Source organism: Sus scrofa, chromosome X, assembly GCF_000003025.6.
Source record: "Sus scrofa isolate TJ Tabasco breed Duroc chromosome X, Sscrofa11.1, whole genome shotgun sequence".
Lineage (NCBI taxonomy): Eukaryota > Metazoa > Chordata > Mammalia > Artiodactyla > Suidae > Sus > Sus scrofa.
The window spans coordinates 67,278,613-67,295,525 of NC_010461.5; the positions used below are offsets into that span (position 1 = coordinate 67,278,613).

Sequence of the window (16,913 nt, forward strand, 5' to 3'; positions counted from 1 at the left end):
ATCTATTCTCACATAACACATCCTAAAACTCAGATTAAAATTCTAAAAAATATTAATTTTATATTGGCATAAATTAAAAAAAAAAACACTACTTACCATAAGAACACCATATGACCACCAATCCGCACTTTGGGAATGACCTCTCCTATTCACTACTTCAGGAGCCATATATTCCACTGTACCACAAAATGAGTAGGCCTTCTTTTCTTGATCTACTGCTTCCTTGCTGAGTCCAAAATCTATAATGACAATATTACACAAAAATCTATCTGAAGATCTTCATAAAATAGAAAATACCAAAAGAAACAATGCTATGAATTAAATCTATTTATGGACAGCCTACAATTACATTAAGAAAGCTCCTGTGAGACCAGTAATGGAAAGTAGCCTGTATTTTATAGTAATACCTTTTAGAACATTTAAAATTGCTCAGTTAAATCTCATCCTCAAAACACATATTTTCATTTCTACACCAGAATATCATTCAACAAATTTGAAATGACAAAAATTAAATCAATAAAAATAGACAGACAAAATAGAGATAGTAACTTGCACTTTCTAAAATATTAGAAAAGCAAATTTTGCTTTGGGCTTTGGGGAACTTTTTGTTTAAGGTCTTCAAAGAGCTAAAATATCTATATATAAAAGTCAATCATATTTCTATATACTAACAATGAAAAACTGAAAGCTGAATTTTTAAAACTACCATTTATTACACCAAAAAAAAATTCATGAAATCTACAGGTATAAATATAAAAAGTATATATTTGCAAGACCTGGATGCCGAAAACTAGAAACACCAATGAAAGGAATCAGAGTAGATCTAAATAAATAAAGAGAGGTACTGATCATGGTTTGGAAGATTCAATGTTGTTAAGGATGTCAGTTCTCTCAAAACTGACCTACAGGATCAATGAAACATTAATAAGAACCTCAGCAAGATTTATTTTGTAAAAATCAACAAGCTGAATTTAAAATTTACATAAAAAGATAAAGGAAAGAGAATAGCCAAAACAATTTTTTTTCTTTGTCTTTTTGCCATTTCTTGGGCTGCTCCTGCGGCATATGGAGGTTCCCAGGCTAGGGGTCTAATCAGAGCTGTAGCTGCCAGCCTACGACAGAGCCACAGCAACGCAGGATCCGAGCTGCGTCTGTGACCTACACCACAGCTCTCGGCATTGCTGGATCGTTAACCCACTGAGCAAGGCCAGGGATCGAACCTGCAACCTCATGGTTCCTAGTCGGATTCGTTAACCACTGCGCCACGACTGGAACTCAACAATTTTGAAAACAAAATTTCAAGGACTACTAAGTCACTACCTGACTTCAATACTTACTATAAAGCTCCAGTAATCATGAGAGCGTGGTATTAGAAAAAAGCTAAATATATATATGGCCATGCAAAATGGGATAACTACTTTGGAAAACAGCTTGGAGGTTTCCTATTAAGTTAAACATGTACTTACCATATGACCAAACAATACCATTACTTTGGTATTTACCGAAGTGAAATAAAGTTTTAGGTTCACATAAAACCTGTACAAAAATATTTATAATGGCTTTAGTTGTCACTACCAAAAACAGGAAACAATCCAAATACCCCTGAATTGGGGACTGGATAAACAAACCATGGTGCAAGGATAAACTGGAACACTACTCAGCAACCAAATAAACCAAATTATTGGTATCTACAACATCATGGATGAATCACAAATGTACTATACTAAGTAAATAAAGCCCAATTCAAAAGACTATATATTGTTTTCCTCTATATTATTTTGTGGAAAAGGTAAAACTATAGGGCCAGAAAACAAATTGGAATCTGTCAAGGTATAAAGAGAGCACTGACTTATAAAGGGGAAATTATTGGGGGGTGATGGAACTTGATGTTGGTGGTGGTTATAAAAATGTATGCATTTGTCAAAGCTTGCAAAACTATACACAAAAAAGTAATTTTTTAAAAAATAAACTTTGTATTTTGAGACAACTGCAGATTCACATGAATTTATATGAAATACTACAGAGATCCTATTTACCATTTAGTCAGTTTTCTTCAGGGTAATATCTTTTTTAAATTAAGTTTTATTGGGGTGTAGTTGATTTACAATGTTGTGTTAATTTCAGGTATACAGCAATGTGAATCAGTTATATATATATATATACATATATCCATTCCTATTCAGATCTTTTTCCCATATAAGTCACTACAAGGTACTGAGTAGATTTGGCTGTGCTATACATTAAGTCTTTGTTATTTATATACAGTAGTGTATATATGTTAATCCCAACCTCCTATTTTATCGCTCCCCCCAACATTTTTCCTTTGGTATCCCTAAGTTTGGTTCTGAGATCTTTCAGTCTAATTCTGCTTAGGTAAAATGTTCCCCTGTATAATTCTTTGGTAGATACCAAAAATTAATGACCTGATATAGTTTTCTTTCTCTGGCCTACTTCACTTAGGATGATAATTTATAGGTCCATCCATGTTGCTAAGAATGGAATTATCTCAATACTTTTTATGACAATAATATTCCATTGTATATATGTACCACATCTTTACCCATTCCTTTGTTGATGGACACTTAGGTTGCTTCCATGTCTTCACTATTGTAAACAGTGCTCCAATGAACATTGGGATGCATGTATCTTTCTGAATTATGGTATCCAGATAGATGCCCAGGAGTGGGATTGCTGGATCATACGGCAGTTCTATTTTTAGTTTTTTGAGGCAACTCCATATGGTTCTCCATAGTGGATGTATCAATTTGCATTCCCACCAATGATGTAGCAGGGTTCATTCCCTTTTCTCTGCACCCTCTTCAGATTTTATTGTTTGTAGACTTTTTGATGATAGCCATTCTGACTACTGTGAGGTGATACCTCATTGTAGCTTTCATTTGACTTTCTCTAATAATTAGTGATGTCGAGATCTTTTCATGTGCTTTTTGGCCATCTTTTTGGCTTATTTAGAGAAATGACTATTTAGATCTCATGACCATTGTTTATTGTTTTTTTATATATATAAAGTTGTATGAGATGTTTGTATATTTGGGGGACTAATTCCGTCAATTGCTTCATTTGCAAAGATTTTTTTCCTATTCTGTGCATTGTCTTTTTGTTTTATGGTTTCCTTTGCTGTGCAAAGCTTTTAAGTTTATTGGGTCTCATTTGTTTACTTTTGTTTTTCTTTTCATTAACTTATGAGATGGATCCCCAAAAAATATTGCTGTGATACAAGTCAAAAGATCTGCCTATATTTTCATGAAATAATTTTATGGTGTCTAGCCCCACATTCAGGTTTTTAATACATTTTGAGTTTATTTTTGTCTATAGTAAAAGAGAACGTTCTAAGTTTATCCTTTTACATGTAGCTATCTAGTTTTCCCAGCATCACTTATTGAAGAGGCTGTCTTTTCTCCATTTTATATTCTTGCATCCTTATCATATATTAATTGACCATATGTGTGTGGGTTTATTTCTGGACATTCTATCCTATTCCACTGATCTACATTTATGTTTTTCTGCTGGTACCATACTGTCTTGATGACTCTAGCTTTGTACGATAGCCTGAAGACAGGAAGCCTGATTCTTCTAGCTCTGTTTTTCTTTTGCAAGACTACTTTGGCTATTGGGGGTATTTTTTGTTCCCATACAACTTTAAAAAAAGTTTGTTCTAGTTTTGCAAAAAATGCCATTGGCAATTTGATGGGGATTGCACTGAAACCATATATTGGCTTAAGCAGTAGAGTCATTTTGACAATATTGATTCTTCCAATATAAGAGCATGGTATATCTTTCCATCTGTTTGTCATCTTTGATTTCCTTCATCTGTTCTTATAGTTTTCAGAGAAGAGTTCTTTTGCCTTTTTAGGTAGGTTTATCTTTAAGTATTTTATTCTCTTTGAAGCAATGGTAAATGGAATCATTTCTTTTTCTTTTTTTTTCTTTTTAGGGCCTCACTTGCAGCATATGGAGGTTCGCAGGCTAGGGGACAATTTGGAGCTGTAGCCACTAGCCTACACCACAGCCACAGCAATACCAGTTGCCAGTTGTGTCTGTGACCTACACCACAGCTCATGGCAACGCCGGATCCTTAACCCACTGAGCGAGGCCAGGGACGAACCTGCATCCTCATGGATGCTAGTCAGATGCGTTTCTGCTGAATCACAATGGGAACTCCTGGAACTGTTTCTTAATTCCTCTTCCTGATTTTCATTGTTGGTGTATACAAATGAAAGAGGTTTTTGTGTATTAATTTTGTATCCTGCAGTTTTACCAAATTCATTAATGAGCTCTAGTAGTTTTCTGGTTGTATCTTTAGGATTTTCTATATACAGTGTCGTGTCACCTGCAAACAGTGACAGTTTTACTCATTTTTCAATTTGGATTCCTCTTATTTCTTTTTCTTCTCTGATTGCTGTAGCTAGGACTTCCAAAATTATGTTGAATAAAAGTGACAAGAGTGGACATCCTCATCTTATTTCCGATCTTAGCGGAAATGTTTTCTGCTTTTCACCACTGAGAATGAGGTTAGCTGTGGGTTTGTCATACATGGACTTTATTATGTTGAAGTATGTTCCCTCTATGCCCAGTTTCTGGAGAGTTTTTATCATAAATGGGTGATTTCATTTTGTCAAAAGCTTTTTGTACATCTAATGAGATGATGATATGTTTTTCTTTCTTTCTTCAGTTTGCTAATGTGGTGTGTTACATTGATTAATCTTAAATACTAAAGAATCCTTGCATCCCTGGGGTAAATCCCACTTGATCATGGTGTGTGAGCCTTTTTATATATTGTTGGATTAGGTTTGCACATAGTTTGTTGAGGACATTTGCACCTATATTCATCAATGATACTGGCCTGTAAATTTTTTTTGAGGTAACTTTGTCTGGTTTTGGTGTTAGGGTGATGATGGCCTCATAGAATGATCTTGGGAGTGTTTTTTCCTCTGCAATTTTTTGAAGAGTTTCAGGAGTATATATGTCATCTCTTCTCTAAATATTCGATAGAATTCACCTGTGAAGCCATCTGGTCCTGGACTTTTGTTTAGACATTTTACAATAACAGTTTAATTACTTGTGATTGGTCTTTCATAGTTTCTATTTCTTCCTGGTTGAGTCTTAGGCAGTCGTACTTTTCTAAGAATTTATCCATTTCTTCTACATTGTCCATTTTATTGGCATATTATTGCTTATAGTAATGTCTTTTGATCTTTTGTATTTCTGTGCTGTCAGTTGTAATTTCTCTTTTTTCATTTCTAATTTTGTTGATGTGAACATTCTTTTTTTTTGAAGAGCCTGGCTAAAGGGTTATATATTTTGTTGATGTTTTTTAAAGAACAAGCTTTTAATTTTAATAATCTTCTATATTGTTTCCTTTTTCTCTATCTCATTCATTTCTGCTCTGATCCTTATTATTTCTTTCCTTCTACTAACTTTGGGTTTTGTTTGTTCTCTTTCTCTAGTTGATTTAGTTAAAATATTAAGTTGTTTAATTGGGATTTTTCCTGTTTTCCGAAGTGAGATAGTATTGCTATAAACTTTCCTCTTACAATCGGTTTTGCAGTGTCCCATAGGTTTTGGATCCCTGTGTTTTCACTGCCATGTACCTCTAGGAATTTTTGCATGTCTTCTTTTATTTCTTTAGTGATCCACTGGTTGCTTAGTAGAGAATTGTTTAGCCTCTACATGTTCTGTTTTTTGCATTTTTTTCTTGTAGTTGATTTCTAGCCTCATAGCATTGTGGTTAGAAAAAAAAATTCTCAGAATATTTTAATTTTCTTAAATTTAATGATTTTTTTGTGGCCCAAGATAGGATCTATCCTGTACAATGTTCCATGTGCACTTGAAAATTATGTATATTCTACTGCTTTCAGATGGAATATTCTAGAGATATCAATTGTCTATTGGATTTAATGTATGGTTTAAGGCCTGTGTTTCCTTACTGATTTTTGGTTTGGATAACCTGTCTATTGATATAAATGACTTGTTAAAGTCCCACTATTAACTTGTTACTGTCAATTTTCCCTTTTATAGCTATTTGCAGTTACCTTATATATTGTGTTGTTCCTGTGTTGGGTGCATGTATATTTACATGTTACATAGTTTCTTTTTGGGTTTACCCTTTGGTCATTCTTTACCCTTGTAACATTCTTTATTTTAATATCATCTTTTATCTGATATGAGTATTGCTACTTCAGCTTTCTTTTGACTTCCATTTGCATGGGTTATCTTCTTCCATCTCCTCGGTCTGTATGTGTCCCTAGATCTGAAGTGGGTCTCCTGTAGATAGGAGACATATATATATATATATACATATATATATATATATATATATACACACACACACACACATATATAGATAGACAGACAGATAGGTCTTATTTTTGTATCCATTCAGCCAGTCTACATCTTTTGGTTGGAGCATTTAATCCATTTACATCCAAGGTAATTATCAACATTTATATACTTATTGCCATTTTCTTAAATGTTATAGATTTATTATTGTTGGACTTTTCATTTTTTGTACTCTTGTGATTTGATGACTATCATTAGTATTGCTTTTTCATTTTTATGAGTGTCGTTTTTTGGTTTGTGGTTCTCATGAGGTTTTTTCAATTTTTAAAAATTTCATATTGAAGTACAGTTGATTTACAATGTTCTGTCGTTTCCCTTTGGATATAGCATTCTACACATAGTGTTGTTTTAAGCTGTTTGCCTCTTAACGTCAAGTGTATTTTCAGTATTATTCCCTCGTCCATTCCTCACAATTACTGATGTTGATATCATAGTTGTCTGTGGATGATTTCCTACTTTTATTTCTTGTTTGCCTTTACTGGTAAGCTTTCTCATTTGTAGTTTCCTTGTTTCTAGTAGTGGCCTTTTTCCTTCTTTTCCAAACTAGAAAAATCCCTTTAGCATTTGTTGAAGAGTTGGCTTGGTGCTGTTGAATTCTTTTAGCTTTTGCTTGTCTATAAAGCTTTTGAATTTTCCATCAAATCTGAATGAGAGCCTTGCTGGGTAGAGTATGCTTGGTTGAAGGTTTTTCTCTTTTATCACTTTAAATATATCTTGCCACTCCCTTCTGGTCTTTAGAGTCTCTGCTGAAAAATCAGCTGATAAACCTATGGGGACTGCATTTCCCATGTGACATTTAATATTTTTTCTTTGTATTTTACATTTGTCAGATTGATTAATATGTGTCTTTATCTGTTTCTCCTTGGGTTTATCCTGTATGGTACTCTCTGTGAATCCTCTACTTGATTGTTTCCTTTCCCTATTAGGGAAGTTTTCAGCTATCATCTCTTCAAATATTTTCTCAGGCCCTTTTTCTCTCTCTTCTCTTTCTGGGAACCCTGTGATATGAATGTTGGTATGTTTGATGTTGTCCCAGAGGTCTCTGAGACCATTCTTGTTTCTTTTCATTCTTTTTTCTTTATTCTTTTCCGTGGTAGTGATTTCCATTACTCTGTCCTCCACCTCACTTACTGGATCTGCCTCAGTTATTCTGCTATTGATTCCTTCAAGTGTATTTTCCCTTTTGGGTTGTTCATCTTTGTTTGCTTGTTCTTTAATTCTTTCAGCTCTTTATTGAACATTTCTTATAGTTTTCAATCTGTGCATCCATTCATTTTCTGACATCTTGGTTCATCCTTACTGCCATTACTCTGAATTCTTTTACAGGTAGCTGGCCCAATCTCCTCTTCATTTAGTTGTTTTTGTGGGTACTTTGTTCCTTTGTCCAAAACATATTTCTCTGTCATCTCATTTTGTCTATCTTTCTATATTTGTGATCCCCTTTCTGCAGGCTGGAAAGTTTTAGTTCCTTTTGCTTTTGTTATCTGCCCTCTGGTGGGTAATGTTGGTTCAGGGGCTTATGTATGTTTCACCACTGGTTGGAAGGACTGCAGTCTTCCTGCTGGTGGAGGGAGCTGGGTCTTGTCCCTCTGGTGATCAGGGCCTTGTCAAGGTGTGTGTTTGGAGGTGGCTGTTGGCTTGGTATTACTTAGGCAGCTTTTTGGGTTTATATTTATTTATTTGGTGTGAGGGTTGTTTTAGTTGGGATGCCTACCATCACTTTCCTCAGTGTACACTGGCTATTATCACTTTGATAGGAGATGTGACTAATGTGGTGACTAGAGCCTGCATTGGATATTGGGCAGGGCCTCCTGTTTGCTCTGTGGTTGTCACAGCCCTGTAAGGAGTAGGCTCTGCTCCCTAGTTGTTCTAGAAGCCTCCAGATCTGTTTCTGAGTTGTGTTTCTGATCTGCAGTGTGAGGTAAGAGGGACTGTAGAAATCCCACTGGGAGAGAGCCACTGAGTATTCTTCTGCTGAGGATGTTCACCTTTGAATGTGCTCTGTTGTGTTACCTTTCACTCATTGTGCAGGCTCACAATGTAAATTTGTTAGTACTGGTCTTGACCCCACTTTAACCATGGGTGTATCGGTTTTTGGCCCTCATATCTTCAGGCATTTTCACCTGGCCACTAGTGCTAATCCACTGAGGTCAGGACTCAGGGCTGTAGTTTTATGTGCCTGGGCCCACTGTTGCAGCTATAGAGTCAGCTCAGACTCTGGCCTGGTTTAACCTTTGTGTGTAGGCACCCAAAAAGCCCATAATTACTAAAGCCATACCCCTTTCTGATGCAGGACCACTTGTACATTTGGAGGTTCCCCCAGTGCTAACTTTATACAGTTACCTATGGAGGTGTAAATCTGTGGTTTGTATAGCTGGGAAGAGAGGTTTCAGCTCTTCCTCCTTAGTAGGAGGGTCTCTGGGGCTCATCTGTGGTTTCAGCTCTACCTCTACTTGTGAGCAAACCACCAGTGAATGCTCTCAAGGCAGCAGGTATGCAGGGTACTGAGGCAGATGAAAATGGCTTTAGAGGCAGCAGGTGAACAGAGGGCCAGGCAGCTAGTCACTGTTTTGGACACAGGAGGTGTGCTGGGGCCCAGGCCACTGGAAATTACTTTAGACACAGCAAGTGTATGGGTGCAGAGTCGTGACTGATGTGTATGGGGAGACAGGCAGGATTGAGGTTGGGTCACACAATGGCCTGCTCCAGGCAAGAGGGGTTTGGGCTGCAATGAGGGTGGAGGCAGCCCAGCTCAGGTGGAGCCTTCCCCAGAGCTTGCAGGGGCAAATGCCTGTGGAAGGAGGCTATAATCGTGGTCCCACCCCTTGCATGCCATCAAACAAGGGCTTTTAGATACCATGGTGGCCCAAGGCCAACTCTCTGAATATTCCTGGTTGTGGCACTCCACCCTCCCACTTCAGGCTTTCTCACACAGCCAGCAGCTGTCCTATCCCCAGGATTGTTTTCTAAACCCCATGCTCCAGTGCTTAGCTCCTGCCTGTACCTTCGAACTCATGTCTTAGGCCTAGGGGCACAGGGTGGTTGCAAAACCCGCTGTGTATGTATCATCCTGTCCTGTGTGCCACAGAACTTCTATTGTGCTTCCCTCAGAGCAGCTAAAGCTCCTTTCCTGTCTCATCTAGTGTCCCTAATTGTGAGGGGACTCTCCCAGTTGCTGCAACCCCTCATCTCCTTCAGTTTCCTCCCTGAGGCACAGGTCCCAACTTGCTGCCATTTTTCTTTTTTTCTTTTCTCTTAAGCCCTACCCAGGAATGTGGGGGTCCCTCTTGTCCTTTCAGGTGTTTGAGTTATTCTGACAGTATTCAAAAGATGTCCTGTGAGGATTTCTCCACTTGCTAATGTATTTCTGATACATTAGTGGGAAGAGGTGAACTCCATGCCTATTATTTTGCCATCTCCCATTTCCCCCTATGGCAATATTATAAAACTATATTACAATATGACTATCATAATAATGATAATGCAGTCAAAATACAAAATAGTTCCATTATCATAAGAATTTAAACTCAACAGCAAAAAAGCCAAAAACCTAATTGAAAAATGGGCAAAAGACCTGAATAGACATTTCTCCAAGGAAGATATACAGATGGCCAACAAGCACATGAAAAAATGCTCAACATCTCTAATTATTAGAGAAATGCAAGTCAAAACTACCACGAGATACTAACTCACACCAATCAGAATGACCATCATTAATAAGTCCACAAATGACAAATGCTAGAGGGGGTGTGGAGAAAAGGGAACGTCCTGCAATGCTGTGGGAATGTAAGCTGGTGCAACCACTATGGAAATCAGTATGGAAGTATCATAGAAATCTATACATAGAAAAGGCAAGATGGCAGAGGAGTAGGGGGACACGCCCACCCCTCTCACAAACACAGCAAGAAAAAACCATCTAAAGGTTAAACGACTCACACAGAACAGCAATTAATTGCTGGCAGAAGGACCTAAACTCCAATAACGGCAAGAATCTCGTGACATAACTGGGTAAAACAAGAGAAAAGAGGAGAGTGAGAGAAGGGGAATTGGGGCTGGACAGGATCTCCCAAAAGGGAACCGTGGAGGAGAAAGGGATCCTACACCCTGGAAAGTCACCTACCCGACGGAAAGATCAACCGAATCGGAGGGATCTCCAGATGCAGAGAAGAGTGCAGCAGTAAGTCTGAGTTCTGAAGAGCAGAGTGAGAACTGACAGATCATCTGAACTACTGGCACAGTCACCAAAACCCGAGATGCTTGCGTGGGGACTCGGCACCGAGACCTCAGCTCCAGAGGTTAGTCCCTGGGAACGGGCTGGGGTGGGCGGTGTTGAGATTCCTTGGGGGACCAGGAACTGGTCTGTCTAGTTCTTGGGGCAGAGACTGCCTGGGAGACTAGGAAGCTGAGTGTTGTGGTGCAGGGAGCAATACACTAAGGGCTGGGGGGTAGAAAGCCACATCAGAGGGAACCCGGGAGAAGAGCTGGATCTGCAGGAGACAAGATGCCAGTGTTGGGCAGGGGAGAGAAGGAGAGGTGGGCCACCATAGAATACTCCCCACACCACAGTGAGCTCACTTGCCTGCCAGCTATCACAAAGCTGTGCTTCCCAGTGCATCCCCCCCACCTCCGCACCCTGTGGGCGTGAGCCCAGACCTGAGGCTGCCTGCAATCCCAGAGGGCTGGCCTCACCATTTGAAGTAAGCTGACCACTGCAGCGGCTTTCCCTACCCTGGCATGCCTACCTTCTGGAGGGGCTACAACCCCTCAGAGCAGCACCCAGCACCGTCAGCCCCTGGGAAAAGGCCTGCAGCCCAGAAAAGCTAGTACAAGCTCGGTCTGGCCATGCAAATCTGCCTCTATTCCATGTGATCCTGCCAATCCCTGTTGCCCTGGGAAGAGCCCTTTTGGTTCTCAGCAGCCCAGCTGGCTGCTCCCACCCTTAGGGAGTGCTGCACTCCTGTGGAACAGCTGACCAGCACCACCAGCCCCCTAGAAGAGTCTGAAGCCCAGCAACACCAGAGCAAGCTCTGCCCAGCCGCGTGAAATCTGCTTCCATCACAGTGCAGACCTCCCAGGCTTGTTTGCCCTCAGGAAGTCCTCTTAGCTTCAGAGAGACCTGTCAGCCACGCCCACCCCCAATAAAACCATGCTGCCTCAAAGATGATGACCAACAAAGACAGCCCCCTGGAAACATTCCATAGCAGTGCCAAGGCAAACCCTGCCCAGCCATGGGGAGTACAACTCCACCAAGAAAAAGAAAACAACAAGCAAGATGAAGAAGCTGAGAAACCACCCCCAGTTAAACCAACAGGAGAACTCACCTAAAAGAGTCAACAATGAAACAGACCTCTGCAGTCTGAAAGACTTGGAGTTCAAAAGGGAAATAGTGAAAATACTGAAGGAATTAAGAGAGGATATGAACAGTGATGCAGATGCCCTCAGAAAGAGCTAGAAAATATAAGGAGGAGCTAAGAAAAACTAGAAAATTCATTTGCAGAGATACAGACTGAGCTAAGGGCAGTAAAAACCAGAATGAATAATGCAGAACGAATTAGTGCTGTGGAAGATAGAATAATGGAAATCACCCAGGACAGCAGACAGAAAACCAAATGAAAAAAACATGAAATCAATATAAGAGACCTATGGGATAATATAAAGTGGGCCAATCTATACATAATAGGAATTCCAGAAGGAGCAGAAAAATATAAGAGGAAGGAAAATATATTTGAAGAAATTATCACTGGAAACTTCCCAAATCTAAAGGATACTGAGTTCAAGATACAGGAAGCACAGAGGGCCCCAAACAAGTTGAACCCAAATAGATGCACACCAAGACACATTGTAATAAAAATGGCAAAAATAATGATAAAGAGAGGATTCTAAAGGTAGCAAGAAAAAAGCAAAATGTAAACTATAAGGGAACCCCCATAAGGGTATCACCTGATTACTGAAACTCTACAGGCCAGGAGGGAATGGAAAGAGATATTTAAAGTGCTAAAAGGAAAAAATATGCAACCTAGAATACTCTATCCACCAAGAGTATCATTTAAAATAGAAGGGGACATAAAAATTTTTTCCAACAAACAAAAGCTAAAAGAATACAGCAATACAAAACCCAGGCTGAAAGAAATATTGAAAGGACTTCTCTAAACCAGAAAGAAAGGATGATTGAGGAAACCACAATCAGGGAGCACTCACTCAGATAAGCCAGCAAACAGATTTAATCATGAACAAAATGAAATTAAAAAGAAAAAAGAAAGAGTCATCAAAATCATAAAATGAGGGTAAGGAATGTGAGGAAATAAAATCTCTTTTTAAAATATTTATTTCTTTTTGTCTGTTTTTCATCTTAATTTTAGTATAGTAATGAAGTGTTTGCACCTACAGGAACATGAGGCCAAAACACACAATTATAGGAAGGGGATAGCATACTTAAAAAACAGGGCAACCACAAGCCAAAACCAAACGTTGCATTTGCAAAAAAATGAAAGGAAAAACACTCAAGCAGAAAATAATTGGAAACTATCTAACAAAAAAGAAAGCAAGAATGGAAAATCATAGATTCAACTGGAACATGAGGTTTAAAATGGCAATAAATAATCATCTATCAATTATCACCTTAAATGTCAATGGACTGAATGCTCCAACCAAAAGACACAGAGTGTCTGAGTGGATAAAAAGGCAAAAACCTTCAGTCTGCTACCTACAAAAAACCCACCTTAGGACAAAGGACACATATAGATGGAAAGTGAAAGGGTGGGAAAAAATACTTCACACCAATAGACATGACAGGAAAGCAGGAGTTGAAATACTCAGACAAAATTGACTTTAACACAAAAGACATAAAGAAAGACAAAGAAGGACACTATTTAATGAATAAGGGATCCATACAAGAAGTGGATATCACTATTGTCAACATATATGCCCCAAATACAGGAGCACACAGATACATACAACAAATACTAACAGACATAAACGGAGAAATTGATGGGAATACAATCAAAGTAGGAGACTTTAATACGCCACTCACATCAATGGACAGATCCTCTAGACAGAAAACCAATAAAGCAACAGATGGCCTAAAGGAAACAATAGAAAAGTTAGACTTAATTGATATCTTCAGGACACTACATCCAAAATATCAGAATACACATTCTTCTCAAGTGCACATGGAACATTCTCAAGAATCGACCACATATTGGGACACAAAGCTAATCTCAACAAATTTAGGAGCACAGAAGTTATTTCAAGTATCTTTTCTGACCACAATGGTGTGAAACTAGAAATCAACCACAAGAAAAAAAAAATGAGGAAAAAAATCTAATACATGGAGACTAAACGAGATGCGACTAAACAAACCAATGGGTCAATGAGGAAATCAAGAAGGAAAATAAAAAATACCTGGAGACAAATGATAATGAAGACACAACCTCTCAAAATCTGTAAGACACAGCAAAAGCAGTGCTCAGTTGGAAATTCACAGCGATAGAGGCCTTCCTTAAAAAAGAAGAAACATCTCAAATTGACAACTTAACCCTTCACATAAACAATTTAGAAAAGGAAGATCAAAAAAGACCTAAAGTTAGCAGAAGGAAGGAAATTAATAAAGATCAATGAGGAAATCAATAAAAAAAAGATTCAAAAAACAATAGAGAAAATCAATAAAACCAAGAGCTGGTTCTTTGAAAAGGTAAACAAAATTGACAACCCCCTGGCTACACTCACTAAGAAGAGGAGAGAAAGAACCCAAATAAACAAAATTAGAAATGAAAAAGGAGAAATCACAATGGACAGAGCAGAAATACAAAAAAAAAATAAGAGAATACTATGAACAACTATATGGCAACAAGTTTGACAATCTGGAAGAAATGGACAATTTTCTAGAATCTTACAGCCTGCCAAAACTGAATCAACAAGAAACAGACCAAATGAACATACCGATCACTAGAAATGAAATTGAAGATGTCATAAAATCACTCCCTACAAATAAAAGTCCAGGACCAGATGGCCTCACAGGCGAATTCTATCAAACATATAAAGAGGAATTGGTGCCCATCCTCCTGAAACTCAAAAGGTTGAAGAAGAAGGAACACTCCCAAAGACATTCTATGAGGCCACCATCACCCTCATTCCAAAACCAGACAGAGCTACCACCAAAAAAGAAAACTATCGGCCAATATCTTTGATGAATATAGATGCAAAAATTCTCAACAAAATCTTAGCCAACCGAATCCAACAACATATCAAAAAGATCATACACCACAACCAGGTAGGGTTCATCCCAAGTTCACAAGGATGGTTCAACCTACACAAATCAATCAACGTCATTCACCACATTCACAAAAGAAAAGTCAAAAACCATATGGTCATCTCAATACACGCAGAAAAAGCATTTGACAAAGTCCAACATCCATTCATGATCAAAACTCTCGCCAAAGTCGGTATAGAGGGAACATTCCTGAACATAATCAAAGCCGTTTATGATAAACACACAGCAAATATAATCCTCAATGGGGAAAAACTGAAAGCCTTCTCACTCAAATCTGGAACAAGACAGGGATGCCCACTCTCACCACTGCTAATCAACATAGTTTTGGAAGTCCTAGCCACAGCAATTAGACACACAAAAGAAATAAAAGGCATCCATATAGGAAGAGAAGAGATCAAACTGTCACTGTATGCAGATGACATGATTCTATACCTAGAAAACCCTAAGGACTCAACCCACAAACGACTTGAACTGATTAATAAATTCAGCAAAGTAGCAGGATATACAATTAACGTCCAGAAGTCAGTTTCTTTTCTGTATACCAAAAATAAAATATTAGAAAAGGAATACAGAAAGACAATACCTTTAAAATTGCACTTCACAAAATCAAATACCTGGGAATACACCTGACCAAGGAGGTAAAGGACTTATATGCTGAGAACTATAAAACTTTAATCAAAGAAATTAAAGAAGATGCAAAGAAATGGAAAGATATTTCATGTCCATGGATTGGAAAAATCAATATTGTAAAAATGGCCATACTCCCCAAAGCAATCTACAGATTCAGTGCTATCCCTATGAAATTTCCCATGACATTATTCACAAAACTAGAACAAACAATCCAAACATTTAGATGGAATCATGAAAGACCCAGAATTGCCAAAGCAACCCTGAGAAACAAAAACCAAGCAGGAGGCATAACTTTCCCAGACTTCAAGAAATACTACAAAGCCACAATAATCAAAACAGTGAGGTACTGGTATCAAAACAGACAGACAGACCAATGGAACAGAATAGAGAACCTGGAAATAAACCCTGACACCTATTGATAACTAATCTTTGACAAGGGAGGCAAGAACATAAAATGGGAAAAAGAAAAGTCTATTCAGCAAGCATTGCTGGGAAACCTGGACAGCTGCATGCAAAGCAATGAAACTAGAACACACCCTCACACCATGCACAAAAATAAACTCCAAATGGCTGAAAGACTTAAATATAGGACAGGACACCATCAAACTCCTGGAAGAGAACATAAGCAAAACACTCTCTGACATCAACCTCATGAACATTTTCTCTGATCATTCTCCCAAAGCAACAGAAATAAGAGCAAAAATAACCGAATTGGACCTAATGAAACTGAAAAGCTTTTGCACAGCAAAGGAAACCAAAAAGAAAACAAAAAGACAACTGACAGAATGGGTAAAAATAGTTTCAAATGATACAATGGACAAGGGATTAATCTCTAGGATATATATACAAGCAACTTATATAACTCAATAGCAAAAAAGCCAACAATCCAATGGAAAAATTGGCAAAAGACCTGAACAGACCATTCTCCAAGGAAGTTATACAGATGGCCAACAAGCACATGAAAAAATGCTTAACATTGCTGATTATAAGAGAAATGCAAATCAAAACTACCATGAGATACTACCTCACACCAGTCAGAATGGCCATCATTAAGAAGTCCACAAATAACAAGTGCTGGAGGGAGTGTGGAGAAAAGGGAACCCTCCGTACTGTTGGTGGAAATGTAAAACTGGTACAGCCACTATGGAGAACAGTTTGGAGATACCTTAGAAATCTATACATAGAACTTCCATATGACCCCACAATCCCACTCTTGGGCATATAGCTGGACAAAACTCTACTTAAAAGAGACACATGCACCCTCATGTTCATTGCAGCACTATTCACAAGAGCCAAGCCATGGAAACAACCCAAATGTCCAATGACAGATGATTGGATTAGGAAGATGTGGTATATATACACAATGGAGTACTACTCAGCCATAAAGAAAAATGACATAATGCCATTTGCAGCAACATGGATGGAACTAGAGACTCTCATCCTGAGTGAAATCAGTTAGAAAGACAAATACCATATGATTTCACTTATATCTGGAATCTCATATACAGCACAAATGAACCTTTCCACAGAAAATAAAATCATGGACTTGGAGAATAGACTTGTGGTTGCCAACAGGGAGGAGGAGGGAGTGGGTTGGACTAGCAATCTGGAGTTAATAGATGAAGACTATTGCAATGAGACCTGCTGTGTAGCACTG

At 38.3% G+C, this 16,913-nt stretch overlaps 1 protein-coding gene across 6 annotated transcripts in view; it reads right to left on the minus strand.

Moving 5' to 3' along the window:
• Positions 1-16,913, minus strand: part of RPS6KA6 (ribosomal protein S6 kinase A6) — a 180,431-nt gene that overhangs the window by 43,929 nt on the left and 119,589 nt on the right. For all 6 annotated transcript variants that reach the window (XM_013990945.2, XM_013990944.2, XM_013990943.2 and 3 more), the window contains one exon: positions 97-239. In XM_013990945.2, coding sequence (XP_013846399.1) covers positions 97-239 — 143 coding nt within the window. The remainder of the gene's footprint in view (positions 1-96; positions 240-16,913) is intronic.